Below are 20,489 nucleotides of genomic sequence, written 5' to 3'. Positions count from 1 at the left end.
AATTTTGAAAGCTCTCTCTGTGCATAGAGCCACTTCTTTTAATCGCCATTTACGGGGCACGGGAATCTATATTGCTGATCGTTGACGTCACCACTGCACGTGCAATAAACGTCAGCATAAAAGGGGAACGAGGCGAAGGAAGAAGCTTGGTCGGAGTCATCGGCAACCGTAGATGTGGGAAAAAAAAAAACAGATTCACCGGGTAACACGGCGCAGACATTTATATGTACGAGGCCATGGAAGTCGCTCTCATGCTCTCGGGGTCATCGGTGAAACTCGCCGTTTCGAATGGTCTCACTGAACGGGGAGCCGCTTTCGTATGCTGTCGTCATACGCATTCGTCGTGCACGCAAAGACGGGTTATTTTTCCTCCCGCGTGCAGGCGGTAAATTAAGTCGTCTAACAATCGCCGCCATAGAAGGAAAGAAACGCAATAGTAGCTCTTGATACCTTGCTAAGGAAAATAAACCTGACGCGACTGCGTTGTTGGCATCGTGGGTGGCAGACAACGCGTTTCGACTTGTATAGTGTGTAAAAACAGATCTCACGGCACACTGCTTCACTCTATGCGCAACACCGGTCTTAACGGTGCACACTTAATAGGCGTGTAGACAAAAAATGTTATGCCTCAAGGGAAAGTATATTTGTCGCAGTATAATAAAATAAAACGAAACTGGGGAGTCTATTTGCACGTGTTGGCCGCGGTGCACAGTGGTTTTGATCCTCGGCTGCTCAGCTGAAAGTCTTGGGTTCGGTCCCTGACGCGTTGGCCGCATTTTGATGGAGACGGCATGCTAGAGGACGATGTACACTGTGCGATACGCCATTGCACTTCAAAGAACACCGGATGTTCGGAGCTTCCGAAGGGTCTCCGCTACGGCGTGCCTTTTAATGATCTCGTGGTTATGACTCGTAAAACACCAGGTACAGTGAAACTTCACTTCAAATAATTTTAAGGGACCCCAGGAAAATGTTCGCTAAAGTGAAAGTTGGCTGAACGGAAATAGCTAAGCTGCAACTTGTTATCAGGAGCTGAAGAAATGATATTGATATGTGGGGTTTAACCGTATGATTATGAGAGACGCCGTAGTGGAGGGCTCCGGAAATTTCGACCACCTGGGGTTCTTTAACGTGTGCTCGAATCTGAGCACACGGGCCTACGGCATTTGTGCCTCCATCGAAAATACAGTCGCCGCAGCCGGGATTCGATCCCGCGACCTGCGGGTCACGAGAGCTGAACAAAAAAAAATCTATTGTTGAAATCAAGTTTGCACCATTTTACTTATAATTCTGCTCATCTTAATGTGAATTTGTACTTAATTGACATGTTTCGAAGAATGCATCAATCTTTCGCTGCATGCACTTGTGCATTTAGGATTGCAGCGGTCATGAATTGGGCCACCGTGCCGAAGCTCTCATAAACCTTCTCCTGCAGGACACACTGCTGTGCCGTAAAATATCGAGTGCGCCGCCTTCATGCAAGCGGGCTTGAACTGCGCACTTTCCATTGCGGCTGCGACTACTTGACGCTGACTCTTCAATTGTCGACAGTGATGTTCCTCACCAGGTACACCACGTTACCAGCAACCCACTACGAGAACTACAAATCAAGCGTGTTCCTTTTTTACCCAGGTTGAAATCGGACGGGGCCTTCCTGAAGTTGGCCTGCTGCGCAGCCCACACTCCGGCCAGGGCAAGCCGCACACGGCGCGGATCCAGGGAGCCGCATGCGCCGTCTCCGTTGGACCCCGCGGAGGCGCTGCCGTTTCTTGCCGTGGTTCGCAGCGGCATCAGCAGGGCGATGTTCGCCTGGCCCGGGTAGATTGCGGGACTCGGATCCTCGGCACATGCAACGCCGCCGGGCCACTGCAGCCACGTGGACAGTGACAGCAGCAACCCGACTGCCGACAATCGCGTCACCCGGGTGGACCAGGTTGGCTTCAGACTTGCCATCTGGACGGTGGGTCACCAGGGTTTTATCTAACGGAGCAAAGAAAGGGGTAACGAGAGAGGGAGAAAAACAAAGAAGGAATTAGCATACATGTACTACTTGTTGTCTATAGTTTGAGCAACATCGCTATAAAACGAACCAAAGAAGCCGAATTCCATGGAGGGATCGTTTTAACGGTGGAGCTGGTTAAGCGTGGTGACGCACCGTTGTTATCTCACATTAACTGTCATACTATACTTTACTATAATATAATATAATATAATATAATGTACTATAGAGCTATTCCATGTTTGTAAACAGCGGTAGGCTGGTCAACATACTGAAGCTCCTATAACGACGTCGCGTGCTGCGCAGGCTCTGCCCAGCCCAAAGTTCGCCAGCGCCTGATCACGCAAAAGCTGACACAGCAGTTGCAAAGCAGCCTCCGAGCACAGCGCGATATGACGCCCCCGACGCGCGGTAACGCCTTCAGGTAACGCGAAGGATTATTGGTTCGCTGGAAACAAGTTCACTAGCTACGTGGCGCCAACAGGCACGAAAAAAGGAAAGTGTTCCACACTCGACATAATGGCTGCTGGTGGTGCTGACGGACACTATCACGTTTAAAATGCGAATTTATGCCCTATGAAGTGGATGGAGAGATGACCTCAACCGTATAGTTCAATGGTCGAGCATTGGACGCGATATTCGTAATTCGGAGGTTCGGCCCCTGGCGACAGCAAGCTATCTTTTCGTCTGCTTGTCTTTCTTGACATTTACATTATGATTGTATCGTGTTTAGGCGCGCCTAAGCGAGCGAGCGTGCGCAGGCAGTCTACTGCGCACGCTATCTGTTTCCTTCTCTCCACCGCGTTCGAATGGAATGCCAATCACGCCAAAGAATGGGAACAACTTTGCGCCTGCTTGAGCAAGAAGCCGGTGCTTGCAATTTTCGATCCTGAGCGAGACACAAAGATAACGTCCGATGCGTCGAAGAATGGCATAGGTTCCGCTCTAATGCAGCGTTATGATAACGCGTGGAAGCCAGTCGCTTATGCCTCACGCGTGTTGACCGAGGCCCAGAAAAGGTATTCCCAGATCGAAAAGGAGGCGATGGCTGTTGTTTTCGGGTGCGAGAAATTCCATTACTTTGTGTACGGGCGTACCATTGTGCTTGAAACGTATCACCGCCTGCTGATTGCTATCGCACAGAAAGCTATCGGCGACATGCCACCGAGATTGCAGCGTTTTTTCTTGCGTTTGCTGAAATACCGCTTCCACCTGCAGTTCGTCCCCGGTAAAGAATTGGTTTTGGCCGACCTGCTGTCGAGGGCTTCCGTTGGACCACCAGACGAGGAGGCGGACGAAGACGTCGAGATTCATGCCTTTACAACTGTGCAGGCACTGATCAGCGAGGCCACGCAAGTACGACTGGCAAGGGAAACTCAAAACGACAGGTACTTGAGAACTGTCCTTGAGTGCCTGCAAAACAGGCAACCCGTGGACGGAGAACTCAAACCCTTCGCCGGAGAACTCTCGGTGGTCAACGGCGTATTGCTCAAAGGATGCAAAGCTGTTATACCGCAAAGCATGCGCCGTGAGATGTTGAACAGGATTCATGATGGGCATATGGGAATAAAAAAGTGCAAATCCCGAGCCCGCCGTTTAGTTTTCTGGCCAGGACTTTGCGCAGACGTCGAACAGGTTGTCGAGAATTGCGCAACTTGCAGAAAATATTCTTACAAACAAGAAAGTGAGCCTCTCATGATGAGACCCGTTCCGGAGCATGCGTGGTTTAGAGTGGGTGTCGACGTTTTTCACAACGCCGGCGAAGCATTCCTGTGTGCGTATGACTCGCTATCCAATTTTCCAGAGGTAGAGCCTCTGTACGACACATTGGCTGCTACAGTTATCGAAAAGCTAAGCGCGATATTTGCACGATACGGAATACCGGCGGAAGTGTGCACCGACAACGGGCCGCAGTTTGCTAGCCGAGAATTTGCAGCATTCTCAAGAAAGTTTGACTTCAAGCATACCACATCGAGTCCCTTGTTTCCGCGATCAAACGGTCTGGCAGAGAAAGGAGTGCAAATAGTGAAGAGAATTCTGAAAAAGACGAAGGAAGGAAACAATGATTTCTGGTTGGGACTTTTGAATTACAGGGCCAGCCCATTGGATGACGGCCGGTCCCCAGGAGAGCTGCTTCAAGGTCGGCGGCTACGCACGCCCCTGCCCGATTTCAACGAGGTCCCACACATGGCCGTACAGAAACACAGCTGTGCACGCCGAACGGGTCATCCACTCAAGTCATTAGCTGAAGGGCAAGTCACCCGCATACGTGGTAAGAACTGGGCAACAAAGGCCAAGGTGGTCAGCATGACGCAACCGAGGTCGTACCACGTCGTCACGGAAGACGGCAACGTTTTTCGGCGTAATCAACAGCACCTGCTCGCAACTACTGAGCCCTCCCACCCCTCCGCCGAAGACTTGGCCGATGAGAACGCCGATGCACCGATAGAGCAAGCTCCACCTCTGGTCTCGCGTTCGGAGGAGCCGCAAGTGCCCAGAAGATCGACCCGAGATAGGAGAGCACCTCGTCGACTAGGCTACGATGACAATTTCGTGCAAATTCCGTAGTTACGTTCTCTCTTGATGTTTATTTTGTTTTTCCTTCAGAGAAAGGAGGATGTATCGTGTTTAGGCGCGCCTGAGCGAGCGCGCGTGCGCAGGCAGTCTACTGCGCACGCTATCTGTTTCCTTCTCTCCGCCTTGCACTGTATAAAACGTGCGCACAATAAACCAAGGGGATTCTTCGCAGGGAGATGGCTGGCATCGGTTCTTGATAAGCACGAAACAATGATTACTTCCGAAAACAGCCCATATATACTTTTCTTAGCAGCATTCTCTCTTATCCCTCATTAATATTGCCACAAGGCACTAGTGGGATTGGGGCATAAAGCGGTAGAGGGTCCCTGGCTAAAAGAAAAGACTACGAAGTGGATAGAGACTGGTTCCAGCCCGCCAGTGCGCCAGGCATTGTCATCTCGTGTAATCGTTGTAAATATCTGTAAATATACGTTTTCTTGTAAGATTATTGGTGGAGGTGCTGGGTACGCCTACCTGGCTTTTCCGGCAAACCAACACGGAACTTCGGAGTGGTCGCCACCTTCATTTTTCTGCAATGGCTCAACAGGCCCACCCACAAGAGCAACAGCAGCCGCAGCTGCAGCAGCAGCAGCACCAGCACCAGCACCAGCAGCAGCTGCCTCCTCTGATTCTCCTGCCTCCACGAGACCCCGGAACCTTCTCGGGCACAGGCAAGGACAAGGTGAATGTTGAAGATTGGGTCGCTTTGTACGAGCGCGTGAGCGAATACTATAGGTGGGACCCTACGTTGATGCTGGCCAACGTTGTATTTTACTTGCGGGATACGGCGCTCACCTGGTATGAGACGCATGAGTCGGAGTTGACCAGCTGGGACGTTTGCAAACTGAAGCTTCTCGAGTTATTCAGCAGGCCATTTGGGCGACAGCAGGCCGCGAGGAAAGACCTGGAATGTCGCGTGCAGACATCGACAGAATCGTATGTGTCTTACATACAGGACGTATTGGGCCTCTGTCGAAAGGTGGACGAGAACATGAGCGAAACTGACAAAATCGCTCACATATTGAAGGGAATTGCCGATGACGCCTTCAATCTGTTGATCGTTAAAGATTGCGCCACCGTCGACGCGGTTGTGAAGGAGTGTCAGCGCTTCGAGCACGCCAAGAACCGTCGCATAACCCGCCAGTTTGCGCGTCTGCCTAATACTGCAGCCACTTCGACCTGTGAAGACAGCCCCAAGTTCACGCAAGCTACATCGTCCGAAAATGTCACCCGAATCGTTCGTCGCGAACTCGAAGCAATGGCTCCTGCAGCCATCGCCTCTGACGGCCCTCAAGACAACACATCCACCGTCTCCCTCATCCAAGCCGTTGTTCGCCAAGAAATAGCAAATCTCGGCATCACACCTGTTTGCGCTGTTCGCACCACCGAGAGCTCGGCTTCTGTTAACCAGATTCCGGTGTACCCTTCACGCTACCCTTCCCGCTACCGGAACCCTGCTGAATGGAGAACGTCGGATGATAGACCAATCTGCTTTCACTGCTCTCGCGCCGGCCACATTGCACGCTACTGTCGCAATCGTTGGTCATCCAATTCATCTTGGAACACTGGGACATGGCGTCGCTTTGAAGGCAGTTCTCGCCGCTTTTCTTCTCTGTACGATCCACAGCCTGCTCCTACTAACGTTCAGGGCCGAAGGTTCAGCCGGTCACCATCACCCCAAGGCCGCCGATCTCTCTCGCCGATGATTTCTCGATCCAGGTCCCCTGCACGACCTGGGTCCTCAACCTCGGGAAACTAGACCATGCAGCTCCCGGAGGTGACGCTGCATTAACGACCCATTCTGCAAATCCTCTGTTGACGATTCCTACACGCCGCAATATTTTGGACCTTTTGGTGGATGACGTTACCGTTACAGCTCTGATAGACACTGGTGCGCAAATTTCAGTCATGAGCGCTGCTCTCTGTACTAAACTGCGAAAAGTGATCACGCCTCCTATTAAGTGTGCAGTAATGCTTGCCGATGGGAGCACATCTGCCGTTCTCGGCATGTGTACCTCTCGCGTATGTATTGCTGGGCGCCAGACCGTCGTATTGTTCACCGTGCTTGAGCAGTGCCCACATGACGTGATTCTTGGCCTCGACTTTCTCTCTGCGCACTCCGCCCTTATCGACTGCTCGACGGGTCTTCTTCAGTTGGAACTGCCTTTTGACGCCGCTGTTGCCCATGACGCTCAAAGTCGCCTTTGTGCCACCGAGTTCCTGCATCTTCCGCCGCAAGCCGCGACTTACGTGCAGCTCGTGTGTGATCCGCCTGTGCGCGATGGTGAATATGTCGTTTCACCTATTACCGACGTTGTGCTAAAGCACTCCATTGCTGTCCCGCACACCGTGGTGAGAGTATGCCACAATCAGACCCATCTGTCTCTTTTGAACTTTGGTTTCTCCACGCATGTGCTGCCTGCTGGTATTAAACTAGGCGTCATGTCGTCGCTGCAAGAGTGTGATGTTTCTGAACTGTCGGCTCAGCAACCTACTCCGCATGTCAACTTGCTCACTGCGCCCAACCTGTCAAGCATTGACATTGCCAAAATGATAGCGCCAGATCTTTCGCCCTCCGAAGCACAAGACCTCCACCGTCTGTTGACATCCTATGCGGACATATTCGATCTTGACAACCGCGCTTTAGGCCAGACATCAGTTGTGACCCATCACATCAACACCGGCGATGCCAACCCAATTCATCGCCGCCCTTACCGCGTCTCCGCCACCGAACGCTCTGTCATCCAAAAAGAGGTCGAGAAAATGCTCGCCAAAGGCGTCGTCGAACACTCATCTAGTCCGTGGGCATCCCCGGTAGTGCTTGTCAAGAAGAAGGACAACACATGGCGGTTTTGCGTCGACTATAGACATCTCAACAAGGTCACTAAGAAGGACGTTTACCCTTTACCAAGAATAGATGACGCCCTTGACTGCCTTCATGGCGCAAAGTTTTTCTCGTCCATTGACCTTCGATATGGTTATTGGCAGATCGCTGTTGACCCACGGGACCGAGAAAAAACAGCATTTGTAACCCCCGATGGGTTATATCAATTTAAAGTAATGCCGTTTGGGCTTTGCAATGCGCCAGCCACCTTTGAGCGCATGATGGACTCCCTTCTGCGCGGCTTCAAATGGTCCACTTGCTTATGCTACTTGGATGATATAATTGTTTTTTCACCGACGTTCGCAAGCCATCTAGAGTGACTGTCCAGTATTCTCCAAGTATTTCGCAACGCTGGTCTCCAGCTGAACTCTTCCAAATGCCGTTTCGGCCGTCGCGAAATAACTGTACTTGGTCACCTCGTTAACGCATCTGGGGTACTGCCCGATCCGGACAAAATTCGCGCATTGACTGAATTTCCCGTGCCCTCTTCTCATAAGCACGTCCGGAGCTTCCTTAGTTTGTGCTCCTATTTTCGCCGCTTCATCCGAAATTTTGCCGATATTGCGCGGCCTCTCACCGAGCTTCTTAAAAAGACGTCCCATTTACTTGGAATTCCCCTCAGAGTGCTGCATTTTCGGCGCTCATTGCAGCCCTCACGACTACGCCAATATTAGCCCACTTCGATCAGACTGCCCCGACAGAAGTTCGTACGGACGCGAGTGGCCACGGAATTGGTGCTGTTTTAGCTCAGCGTCAGCATGGACGTGACTGTGTCATCGCCTACGCCAGCCGCCTTTTATCCCCTGCCGAGAGGAACTATTCAATCACCGAAAGAGAGTGTCTTGCTCTTGTTTGGGCTGTCACTAAATTTCGCCCGTACCTCTTCGGCCGCAGTTTTACTGTTGTAACTGATCATCATGCACTCTGCTGGCTTTCCTCGCTAAAGGATCCCACGGGACGTCTCGGTCGTTGGTCTCTACGCCTCCAAGAATACACCTTCTCGGTCGTGTACAAATCTGGTCACCTCCATCAAGACGCCGACTGCCTGTCACGGTATCCAGTGGATCCACCAGACGCCACAGAAAGAGCTACGGAGGCTTGCGTCTTATCAATATCAGACTTTCTTGATATCGCTTCTGAGCAACGCCGCGACCCGGATTTACTTCCCATCATAGAAAGCCTGAGTTCCGCTACTCCACCCACTTCTCTGAACTTGTATTTCCTTCATGAAGGAGTTCTCTACCGCCACAACATGCGCCCTAACGGCCCTGACCGCCTTCTCGTCGTGCCTTCCCATTTGCGTGTAGATGTTCTCCGACAGCTTCACGATGAACCTGCCGCTGGTCACCTGGGAGTCACTCGCACTTATGATCGCGTCCGGCGCCGTTTTTTCTGGCCACGCCTATATCGCTCTGTGCAAAAGTATGTTGCCAGCTGCGACCTTTGTCAACGTCGAAAACGACCAACATCGCTTCCAGCTGGCCGCCTTAACCCTATTGAGATCCCTGCTGAACCATTCTACCGCGTAGGGCTCGACCTTCTCGGGCCATTTCCCACTTCTGCATCCGGGAACAAATGGGTTGCCGTGGCGACCGACTACGCGACACGTTATGCGATCACCCGCGCTCTTTCAACCAGCTGCGCTACCGATGTCGCCGACTTTCTGCTACATGACATCATATTGCATCACGGCGCTCCTCGACAGCTCGTTACTGACCGAGGCCGATACTTTTTATCTCGCGTCGTCCAGGATATCGTACGTTCCTGTTCCACGAACCACAAGTTCACAACAGCATACCATCCACAAACAAATGGACTTACAGAGCGCCTGAATCGCACTATCACGGACATGTTGTCAATGTATGTTTCTCCAGACCACCGTGACTGGGACGCAACGTTACCCTACGTCACCTTCGCTTACAACTCCTCCAGACATGACACCGCAGGCTATTCCCCGTTCTACCTTCTTTATGGACGGGAACCCTCTCTGCCTCTTGATACACTCCTTCCCGCTATTTCAAGCTCCCCTGTCACATACGTCCGCGATGCCATAGAGCGAGCCGACGCAGCACGACAGATAGCCCGAGAACGACTCATGCTTTCTCAAGCCTCTCAGAAAGATCGATACGATCGTCACCACCGTGAAGTTTCGTATGCACCAGGTTCTCTCGTACTCTTGTGGACCCCATGTCGTCACATCGGCCTCTCAGAAAAACTTTTATTTCGCTATGACGGACCATACAAAGTCCTTCGCAAGATCACCTACCTCACCTACGAGATACAGCGAGTCGTCGACGAAGCGCACTCAATGCCACCACCATCCACTGTTGTGCACGTCGTAAGACTGAAGCCTTATGTGTCACCCAACACTCCCCTTTCGTGACAAGCGCCGGGTCGGCGCTTTAACGCCGCGGGGTAGTGCCACAAGGCACTAGTGGGATTGGGGCATAAAGCGGTAGAGGGTCCCTGGCTAAAAGAAAAGACTACGAAGTGGATAGAGACTGGTTCCAGCCCGCCAGTGCGCCAGGCATTGTCATCTCGTGTAATCGCTGTAAATATCTGTAAATATACGTTTTCTTGTAAGATTATCCTTGCCCCGTAATGATTTATTCCATGATAAAATAATGAACTGAATGTGACCTTGCGTGCAATTGCGTATGTATATTTTCTGGGTGTGCCGTGAAATTCGTTGCCATGCAACTTCAAGTATGCCTATAAACAACACGACCAGTCTTCAACCTTAGCAGTTTGCGTTGTCAAGCGATACGAGCACTAGATATTTACTGTATTTTCTTTGTCATTGACATTCGTCGTGATCGTTGGAGGAGAACGAGGTGGATGACCGAGCGACCGCACTAAGTCCGACCAGGTGCCTATGGTGGCATATACCGAACGTAGGGGCCGTTCTTCGATGCGTAGCCCCGCGCGAAAGTGCTTTCCATAAAACCAAGTATTTTCGCATCTGAACCACACAGTTCAGCAGCCGTTTACTTTGCGACGGCGACCTGTGCGCTAAAAGAAAGAAAAATGAACGGGCGTCGGCGGTTTAGTGCTCGTCCCGTAATACGACCAGTTCCTGACACGCAACCATCCGAGCACCGGAGCTAAGCAGAGCAAATGAGGCTCGGCCACGAGAGGAGATTCCCGGCGGTCACCCCATAGCTGGCTCCGTACGGAGGCTGTTTTGTGTCGTCGCGAAGTTGAAACGGACACGGACGACCGGAGCCGAAAAGGAGACGGCGGCTCACTGCGTGAGCGCGACGTAGTCGCGCGGATCCGCGGGGACCATCTCGAGCTGGCGGTCGAGGTCTGGTTGGTCCGCACAAATGCTTCTATAGGCGTCGTTCAGCGACCGCTTGTCTGTGGTCTGTACTGCAGCCTTTCCTTCTCTTAGGTGTTGCCTTCTTGCTGACTTTTTATCAACTTCGGATTACTTTGCGAGTGTGGGTTGGCGTTTCGTGTCATCTGCTGTCATCTTGGGTCGTCGCTTGGCGTCACACACGCGGAAATGCGTATATCATGCATAGCTATGTGTAGTATAGCAAGTGGGCGGGAAAGGGAAGCTAGGATGAGCAGTGATGAGGAGGATGGAGACAAGGAGAGTAGAAAATAGCGTAGCCATGCATGGTATAGTATAGTAAGGAGGTGAGAAAGCGAAATGGAAAAGAGGGTGAGAAGGAGTTATGCGATGGTGGTAAAAATAGAGGATAAAAGCATTGCATATCCATGTGTAGTATAATATAGTAAATATAATATATCAACGGAATTCTGTGATACTTTAAAAGCCCATGCAGAACAACGGCGATGGCATTCGATAATAAAGAAAAAAGAACAGGCCCATACGGGCACTGCTAATACTGGCTGTGCGTGTGTCGAAAGGCGCTGTCACCTATCCTCCCTATCCCCGACGCTTTCGATAGTCCTCAGGGTCCCGAAAAGGTTAGGGGTCCCGCGGCTCTGTGAAATAGCCGTCGGGGTTCTCCAAGGCTGGAACATTAAGAAAATGCCCCGTGGTATTCGTGTTTAATCCGGATCCTTAAGCCCAGAAGTCGTTTGGTGAACGGGCCGTCAGAACTACGGTTTAAAAGCCAACGGTAGTCCCAAAATATAGTGCCCAGCCGACTTCATAAATTTGTAATGAAGTTTCTTTCTCTCTTCCTCTAGCTTCGCTTTACGACCGGACGAATATCAATTCACGTTTTTTTTTATTTCAGGAGCTTTTCTATCGCGCACGCGTGGTTCACACAAGTTGAGGGTCACGACCACTTGGACTCCGACTTTCGGGCTAATCCAGGTCGAGTCGATCTAAGAGTGAATTCACCTATCTTGGCCCGGACAGGTAATTTGTTCTCGTCACGGATCCGGTGTTTTTTCAGAGTAACCAAGCGAATGTGGAGGGTAGAAAAACGGGTTGTGTAGTCGGGTAAGAGAGGGATTTCTTTTGTTGTTGTTGTTGTTGTTGTTGTTTTGTTGTTGTTGTTGTTGTTGTTGTTGTTGTTGTTGTTGTTGTTGTTGTTGTTGTTGTTGTTGTTGTTGTTGTTGTTGTTGTTCACACGTCTGTAGTTAGGAGGTGCTGGCTAACACACGTCAATCGTCCGAGTAATCCGACCGTAGAGATCATCGCACCGTTTAGGACGCAGACTGGCCGACCGTATCCGATAAAGACATGGCCCAAGACACGTCTGACCACGCTGCATGGCAAATCCACAAACGTGACGCAATAATAGCACGACATGCGTGAAGTCACGCCGTCGTATTGTCTGCACTGTACACGAAATTAATGAAATACAAAAAAGGCCTTCAATCGCTATAGAAATTTGCTAATTTTGGCTCAAAGCATCGATGCCAAACGCAGATGGAGTTTTGAAGTAAAATATCATCGGTCTAAACAGGTTTGGTGATGATCGTTAGTGTAATTCTTTAAACTTGTGTATCGGTGTCCTGGTGACAGTGGGACGGAGAGATGACATAACCCGTTTGAGTCATGTATTGTTTCCCGCCATCTGTTTTGAGTCGGCCGTAAACAGGAAAAGAAATTAAAGCTCGTCACGTGCGCTTGCCGCATCGTGCTTGCGTTCGCTAACACGTCCAAGGCCGTACGAACCAGGTGTCTTAGAGCGGCAATGGGAGAAGCAACACAAAAGTTTTTCGTAGGCGTTCGTTTGCCGATAGTTATAACGCGAGAACGGAACGACGACAAACAGACAAGAAGATCTCTTTGTCGTCGCTCCGTTCTCTAGCTATAACTATCGTCATTTCATACCAACTAGCCCAAGCTGCCACCCTTTTACGTTTGTTTGCGACCACATAGGCACGCTCAGGGTTCCCTATATATCGGACGTGCGGGCACTTTGTTTGCGCGTGCTCTCATCTCTCCATCTTTCAAACTCTCTCATCCCTGTCCCCAGTGTAGGGTAGCATACCGGTTCTTCTAGAGTGATTAAACATCCCTGCTTACGCTTTTCCTCCTGTTCCTTCGTTTCTTCTTACTGAGACTAGGGGGTGGAATTAAAGTTCTATCGCGGCACCCTTTCCCCACCCCCCAACCTTTGGTAGAGTTTAAAACACGTACATCACAATAGACGAAAGGAAAAATAAAAGTGAAGTGAATACGCGTACCTCTTACTGTGTCTTACAATGGCCTCGCCTTAGTCCCTGGCTTTCCGGGGTAAGTATGGGAAATAAACAGCTCTCAAAATGCAACATCGGAGGCCGCTATCATTGTCGCAATACCCGCCCGGCCATAACACTACTGTATAAACGATGACTGGACAGGTCCGTAAGGGGGTAGTCTCAACTCTTCTCTCCTCCCCCCGCCCCTCCTTTCCGTGTGCACGCCAATGCTTTCGACGTATTCTTGTCGGCCGATTCGAAGCACCTGGACTGACATAACACCATAGTTGATAGAAAAAAATCCCTGGACAAAGTCGCCGCAGCGGTGGCCCCAGAAGTTACGGAGCTTGGCTACTAATCCGAAATACGTGGCTTCAATCCCGGTAGCGACGGTCGCTTTGCGATGGATCCGAAATGCTAGACATCCGTTCGCTCTGCAATGTTAGTACAAGTTAAAAACCCCTCGAAGTCAAAATTAGACAAAGCTCTCCGCTACAGATAGGCTACGGTCTGGCAACCGTAGCGGAGAGTTGCTCAACGCTTGGTTGCCAAGCTACGGCCTCGCAACCAAGCAATCATGAGCAACCTTATGGAGGTTTTAGGGGCGAAGCTCCTTACGTCGCGGCTCGTACGCCCCATGTCGTCGTAATAGCCAGCTGGATTGCATTGCATGCCAATAAAAACAGTAAAACAGTGTCACAGCATATCCACGGAGTGAATGGTGATGAGTGGAGTGAAGCGTCCGTCAGTTCGTCCGTGCGTCCGTGTGTCCGTACGTGCGTCAGCACATCTTTCTGTTTGTGCGTCAGTCCGTCGGTCTGTACGTGCATCCGTTCATCCGCCTGTCTCTCTGTCTGTCCGTCCGTCCGTCCGTCCGTCCGTCCGTCCGTCCGTCCGTCCATGTTTCGCCCCACTCGTCATCATTCACCTTGTGAATGCGTTAATGACAGTGCTAAAAACGCTGTGATTTTTTTCCCTTCAAAACGCTCATGCACATATCGTTTAAGTGCAGTAGTTTCACTTCTCCGGACCTACTGTACGTGCTTTCAACGGATTTCGATAGCCCCGCACTGATCCATCCTCGCCAGTGGTCGACAGAAACATGTTTTGCGACCGCGCCACTCCCACCGGCCAGGAAAGGAACGCACGCGAGGACACTTGAGTTTCCCACTGAGGTCGCACGTGTCGCACCGTCGTTAAGCGTGTACGCGCGCCTGCAAGCGCCGGGCGCTCGTCTGCATTGGATCGTGACGGCGTCCTTGCGACTGCGCCGTACGAAAACGGTAATGTTTTCCCCCCGTCGAGTTACATACGGTGTTCCTGTTGGGTGTTTGCTGAATTCGGTAACACGTGGCGCTTCTAGAAAGTGATTATTCAGTGCTGTATCACTAATCGGTTGTTTCTTTCATTTTTGTTAAATTTCGCCTAGCGACGGCGTTCGCACGAAATCCCCTGCGCTTGGCAAGCGCTGTTGATACTAGGGGAAAACGGCCACGTCACTGAGACGACGTTGTACGTTCTCCCTTGGAATTCATTTAAACTCGCAAGGCTTGGAAGAGCATTTTAACGCGATAGCGTTGAAGAGCTCGTTTCGCAAAAATTCTGGCGTCGGTGTCGTTCGTTGTGACAGAAACATTGAGCATCTTTGCATGACCAAAAAATCGAGATAGGTTCGAATAAAATAAATAATAAAATATTCTGGGTCTGAGTATAGGGATCTAGCCCGGCTGGGTTGTTTGCGTGGTAAGCGGGTGTTCTGCCACGCCCCTTTCCTGAATACACCGAAAAAAAGAAAAAAAAATACTTCATCTGCTTGGAAATGCAGTGAAAGTGACTTTCATGCTTTACAAACACACACGCGTCCTGTATGCATGCTTCACAATACAGCATGAAATACTGCCGTAATAATGCGTGGTACAAGCATACATTGACATCGGGTGCCACACTGACGTGGGATTATCACATTGACTTCATAGTTTAAAGCCAGTCACCCGCTAAAAATACACACACGCTATGCTCCCGTAAGGCCATGTAGTGGGTGCAAAGCAAGTTCGAAAATATTTAATATATAAAGTGATTGAAGTACGCACTCAGAACAGAATATCGCTATTGCACTCAACTTTTAAAAGCGAAGCTTAAGGGTCCCCCAGTTTTTTAGCCTACTATATGGTTTGTCTGTATCAGCGTGCCCCAACCCACAAAAACTATAGCGACGACCATTGACTAACCCCCGTATTCTAGAACGCCCATTCACTCAACGATCCACCTTCACTTGAGAAAGCCATTGGGAGCGCCATCTTCAGGCAGGAAAAGTCACTGCATATCACCGATAATTTGCTGCTGTTTTTGAGTAGCACAGTGTCATTTTCAACCGAGCAGCGGCGCAGTGCTCAACTCTGTCAAGTGAAGGGTGAAAGTCGAGTCCAGGAGCGTTTGTGAATACGGGGGTTATAGCAGCCAATGCTTGAGCTTTAACTAGTCAGAGCCTATTTAGCGAACTCAGACCAAGGAGACCACCGATTGTAACATTATGGACCGGGTTAGCGAAAGAAAGTACCGAGAGAGAGGGCGAGATATTGTGACGATGGAACGCGTTTATTTACAATATGGGTAATGCAGAGGTGTAGCTCAGCCAAGGATCCACAGCGTCGCTCGCGAGCCAGTCGAGTCTCCTCCTCCTCTTCGTCGAATCTTCGCTTGCGCGTTTCACTTCCCGGTTCGCAGACGATGCCCTCTGGGCGAGTCACTCAGATGGTTGATGATGGCACGGTTTAAGGCGCGCAACGTGTGTCAGTTGTGTTTTGCTAGAGCGGCGACCATTGCTTGTGACGCTCGAGATTACGTACGTGACGTCGCTGAGGCGGTCAAGAATGACGAATGGACCGGAATAGTGAGCCAAGAACTTTTGGCACAAACCACGTTTGCGGACTGGTGTCCATAACCACACAAGATCGCCCTTGCTATAAGATACGGAGCGATGGCAGGCGTCGTAACGTTTCTTAGAACGCTGCTGGGATGCCAAGGTTCGGAGGCGTGCGATGCGACGGGCTTCTTCTGCGCGGCAGAGCGCCTCGGCTGTCGAGGTTTCCACGTCTAGTGTAAAAGGTAGTATAGTGTCGAGACAAAATCGTGGGGAGCGAGCGTACAGCAGGTAAAATGGAGAGTAACCTGTAGTCTCATGCTTCGCGGTATTGTACGCGTACGTGATGTAAGGTAGCACTTCGTCCCAGTTTTTGTGCTTAGAATCGACATAAATAGACAGCATGTTCGTGAGAGTCCGGTTCGTGCGCTCTACGAGACCATTGGTCTGCGGGTGATATGGTGTGGCATGGCGGAAATTGCAGGCAGACAGACGCAGGATCTCTTCAACGACGTCGGCAACGAACTGACGTCCGTGGTCGCTAATGACAACGCGTGGAGGACCATGGCGGAGAATTACACAACGAAGCATAAACTGCGACACGTGCATGGCCGTTGCAGCAGGTATTGCAGCAGTTTCTGCGTAGCGCGTTAGGTGGTCAACACAGACGACGACCCATCGATTGTTACTGCTCGATCGTGGAAATGGACCGAGCAGATCGACACCAATAGTCTCGAAGGGAGAGTTAGGAGGTGGAACAGGATGGAGAAGTCCTGGCGGCGTAGCCGTGGGACGTTTGTGTCGTTGGCATTGTTCGCATCCAGCAACGTATTTTTCCGTGTCGTGTCGCATCTTGGGCCAATAGAACCTTTGCTGGATTCGTTGAAGCGTTCTGGCGAAGCCCATGTGGCCGCAGGTTGCGTCGTCGTGTAAGGACCGAAAGACGTGAGCCCGTAAAGTGCGTGGAACAACTAGAAGCAGACGGGCGCCTTGTCCGGAATAATTCTTCTTGTAAAGGACGCCGTCATGAACCACAAAAGAGCTTGGGTTTGCGTGTTCATTTGCGGAGGCGAATAGAGAATCTAAGGAGCGGTCCTCTTGTTGGGCTGTCCGGAAAGTCGCGAGATCAGGGAACTCAGAGGCAATAGCGCCGATATACTGGTCGAAGTTGTCAGCGTCGCACTCCGTCATCGGTAGAGGAAGGCGCGATAGGCAGTCGGCGTCTGCGTGCCGGTTACCGCTCTTGTAGCGTACTGTGAAGTCGAACTCCTGTAAGCGCAAAGCCCATCGCGCCAGTCGTCCAGATGGGTCTCGGAGGCCTACCAACCAGCATAGAGAATGATGGTCGGTGATTACCGAGAAGCGACGACCGTAGATGTATGGGCGAAACTTGTGCACGGCGAAAACAACTGCGAGGCACTCCTGTTCTGTGACTGTGTAATTTCGTTCTGCCTTGCTCAACGAACGACTCGCGTAAGCGACCACGTGTTCAGCATTGTCATGGCGCTGAACGAGCACTGCACCAAGGCTGATTCCACTGGCATCTGTGTGAATTTCCGTTTCAGCAGAAGGATCGAAATGGCGTAGTACCGGTCCTGAAGTCAGTATGAACCGAAGCTGCTTAAAGGCTGCTTCGCAATCCGGTGTCCAGTGGAAAGGGACATCCTTTTGCAGCAAGTCGGTCAGTGGTTGTGCTTTATCAGCGAAATTCGGAACAAATCGACGAAAGTAAGAACACAGGCCCAGGAAGCTACGCAACTCCCTGGGGGACTGCGGCTTCTTGAAGTTGCTGACAGCGGCGACTTTCTGCGGGTCCGGTCTCACGCCATTTTTATCCACCAGGTGTCCCAGAACCAAGGTTTCACGTTCTCCAAAGCGACATTTTTTTGAGTTCAGTGTAAGCGCAGCTTCCTCGAGACAGGTTAGAACGAGGTCAAGGCGATGATTATGTTCTTCAAATGTTCGGCCAAAAATCACGACATCGTCCAGGTAACACAGGCAAATTTCCCATTTGAGGCCCCGTAAAACGGTGTCCATATATCTTTCAAATGTGGCGGGGGCATTACACAAGCCGAATGGCATAACATTAAACTCAAACAGACCGTCGGGTGTAACAAAGGCCGTCTTTTCTTTGTCAGCCGGATCCATGGGGATCTGCCAATACCCGGATCGCAAGTCCACCGATGAAAAATAGGACGCTGAATGTAGGCAGTCGATGACATCATCGATGCGAGGAAGCGGGTACACGTCCTTCTTAGTTATAGAGTTGAGACGTCGGTAGTCAACGCAGAACCTCCAGGACCCATTTTTTTTTTCTTGACCAAGATAACAGGCGCGGCCCAGGGACTTGACGATTCTTGAATTACGCCAGAGGTTAGCATCTCGCTGACTTGCTCTGAAATTACCTTGCGCTCTGACGCGGAAACTCGATAAGGTTTCTGTCTGAGGGGGTGCGCAGATCCGGTGTCGATCTTGTGACGAGTGCGTGTGCTGGGCGTCTGAGGTCTATGCGACTTCCGTGCAAAATCAAATACTTTAGCGTGCCTGGCCAGCAGTGTAACCAACACTTTGCGCTTATGCGAGGGAATAGACTTGCTAACCATCTTATAAAATTCGTATTCCGTGCCGGATACATCAGCATAGTTCGAATTTGCCGCATTGCTGAGAGCTCCTATGCAGATACTGCACTGCCCTTCAAACATGGCAAGGCGCATTCCCTCTGGTAGTACAACAGACTCGGATGAGCAGTTAACTACCCATAATTTAGTTTTTCCCTCGGTGAGAGACACAACGCAGCGCGGCAGAATCACAATATCAGGAGAACTGAAACTCGAGTCGGCATTCGAAGCAGCAACGGGCACGCTGGCAGTAGACCATGCTGGTAGAATAGTGTCTTTAACTACGACGAGTTTGTCGTCTCCGCTACGCTGAGGCTGCTGGGCGAGGGCGGACAACAGAACCTCGCCTGCCCCGCAGTCGACAGTCGCACGGCACTCTTGCAAGAAGTCAATTCCAAGGATAACGTCATGCGTGGAATGAGCGAGCACTGCGAATTCTGCCTTGTACGCTTTGCCAGCAACACGAACAGACACAGTGCACACACCTACTGGACACAAAGCCGTGCCGCTGACTGCTCGAAAAGTAGAAGATTTATCCCAATAAAACATAACCTTGCGGCCAAGTCTCTCCTTGAAAACTAAACTCATTACAGAAACTGTTGCACCGGTGTCTACCAGAGCCATCGTGGGAACATCGTCAATGAATACATGAACCTTGTTGTGAAGCATGTGAACTAATGGAGGCATACTTGTGTGCAAAGCGGTACGTCCAGCGACCTCGCCTCCATCGGCCGCGCCGGCTAGTTTCCCGGTGGCGGAGAGGAAAGCCGCGGCCGGGGACGGGGAGATGGGGACCGTCGCTGGCGCGTGGTAGGTGGCGTCAAGCTCCTCACAGAGGCAGGCGAGTCACTGCGGATGTTCGGCCGGTGCCCGTGCTTCTGGGCAGTTGAATCCGAAGGCCAGTAGGCGTAATCGGGCTGTTGACTTCGCCGTGCAAGCATCGCTGGTCGGTCAAAAAACGTCGTGCGTGGGCGACGTCGCGATGGGCAAAACCGGGCGATATGTCCGCGAACACCGCACTGGTAGCACACGGGGCGTTCCCGAGGCACATTGAATGCCGCGGTGTGGAGAGGATGCTCAGGGAACTGTTGCCACTCGGACACAAACGGAGGCGGTTGGCTGTCGTAGCTATAACTGCTGCGGGGCGCATAAGACGACTCGACGTAAGTAGCCTGTGGTGGCGGAGCCCTCAGCCGTGGACTGCGGGTGGAGTAACTGCGCTCGTCGAAACTCGCAGCATTGATGCTTGGGGATAGAGTATCACACTGCGGGTCTCCAGCTTGCATGGGAACAGAGACATGGCGACGCAGTTCCTCCCGTACAATCTGACGAATGGTGGAGGAAAGGTCGGCAGGTAGAGAATTCTGGCAGACATCGACGGTGGCAACAGTCGTGACGTTGGCCAGACGTCCGAACTTCGATGTGATGCGACGAGTTTTAAGAGCCTCGAAGGTTCGGCAGTGGTTAATCACGTCGGCCACGCATTCCAGGCTCTCCTTGCCAATGAGGAAGTGGTAGACGTCATCGGCGATGCCCTTGAGTATATGGCCCACTTTGTCTTCTTCCGTCATGTGGGCATCCACCGACTTGCACAACTTCAGAATCTCTTCAATGTAGGTTCTGCATGTCTCACCGGTGACTTGAGCCCTCTGCGACAACGTCTGCTCGGCACGTTTCTTCTTCGTTGCTGGGTCTCCAAAGCATTTCTTAATTTCCTCCACAAACTGGTCCCAGGTTGTCAATGTGTCTTCATGGTTCTCAAACCATACCAGCGCCGTGAAATCGAGGAAGAGCCCCACGTGAGACAGCTTGCTAGCCGCATTCCAACCGTTCGAACGGCTCACCCGCTGATAGTGGCTTAGCCATTCGTCCACGTCATCGCCGGGTTTCCCTGTGAAGGTTCGCGGCTCCCTGTAGTGGTAGGGCGACGTCCTTGCG

General features: G+C 51.3%; 2 protein-coding genes across 2 annotated transcripts in view; one reads left to right on the top strand and one right to left on the bottom strand.

The window, feature by feature from the left end:
• The window catches only part of LOC119174789 (metabotropic glutamate receptor 3), an 81,881-nt gene that overhangs the window by 23,037 nt on the left and 38,355 nt on the right, over positions 1 to 20,489 (bottom strand). Inside the window, exon 2 of the mRNA XM_037425855.2 lies at positions 1,629 to 1,980. Coding sequence (XP_037281752.2) covers positions 1,629 to 1,953 — 325 coding nt within the window. The 5' untranslated portion in view covers positions 1,954 to 1,980. The remainder of the gene's footprint in view (positions 1 to 1,628; positions 1,981 to 20,489) is intronic.
• The window catches only part of LOC119173939 (uncharacterized), a 151,299-nt gene continuing 132,731 nt past the window's right edge, over positions 1,922 to 20,489 (top strand). The window contains exon 1 of the mRNA XM_075895105.1: positions 1,922 to 1,960. The gene's annotated coding sequence lies outside the window, so the exon portion shown is untranslated. The remainder of the gene's footprint in view (positions 1,961 to 20,489) is intronic.

The sequence above is a fragment of the Rhipicephalus microplus genome, chromosome 5 (assembly GCF_043290135.1).
Source record: "Rhipicephalus microplus isolate Deutch F79 chromosome 5, USDA_Rmic, whole genome shotgun sequence".
NCBI lineage: Eukaryota > Metazoa > Arthropoda > Arachnida > Ixodida > Ixodidae > Rhipicephalus > Rhipicephalus microplus.
Note: the sequence above shows the minus strand (reverse complement) of the source record. Positions and strands in the feature narration are given on the sequence as shown.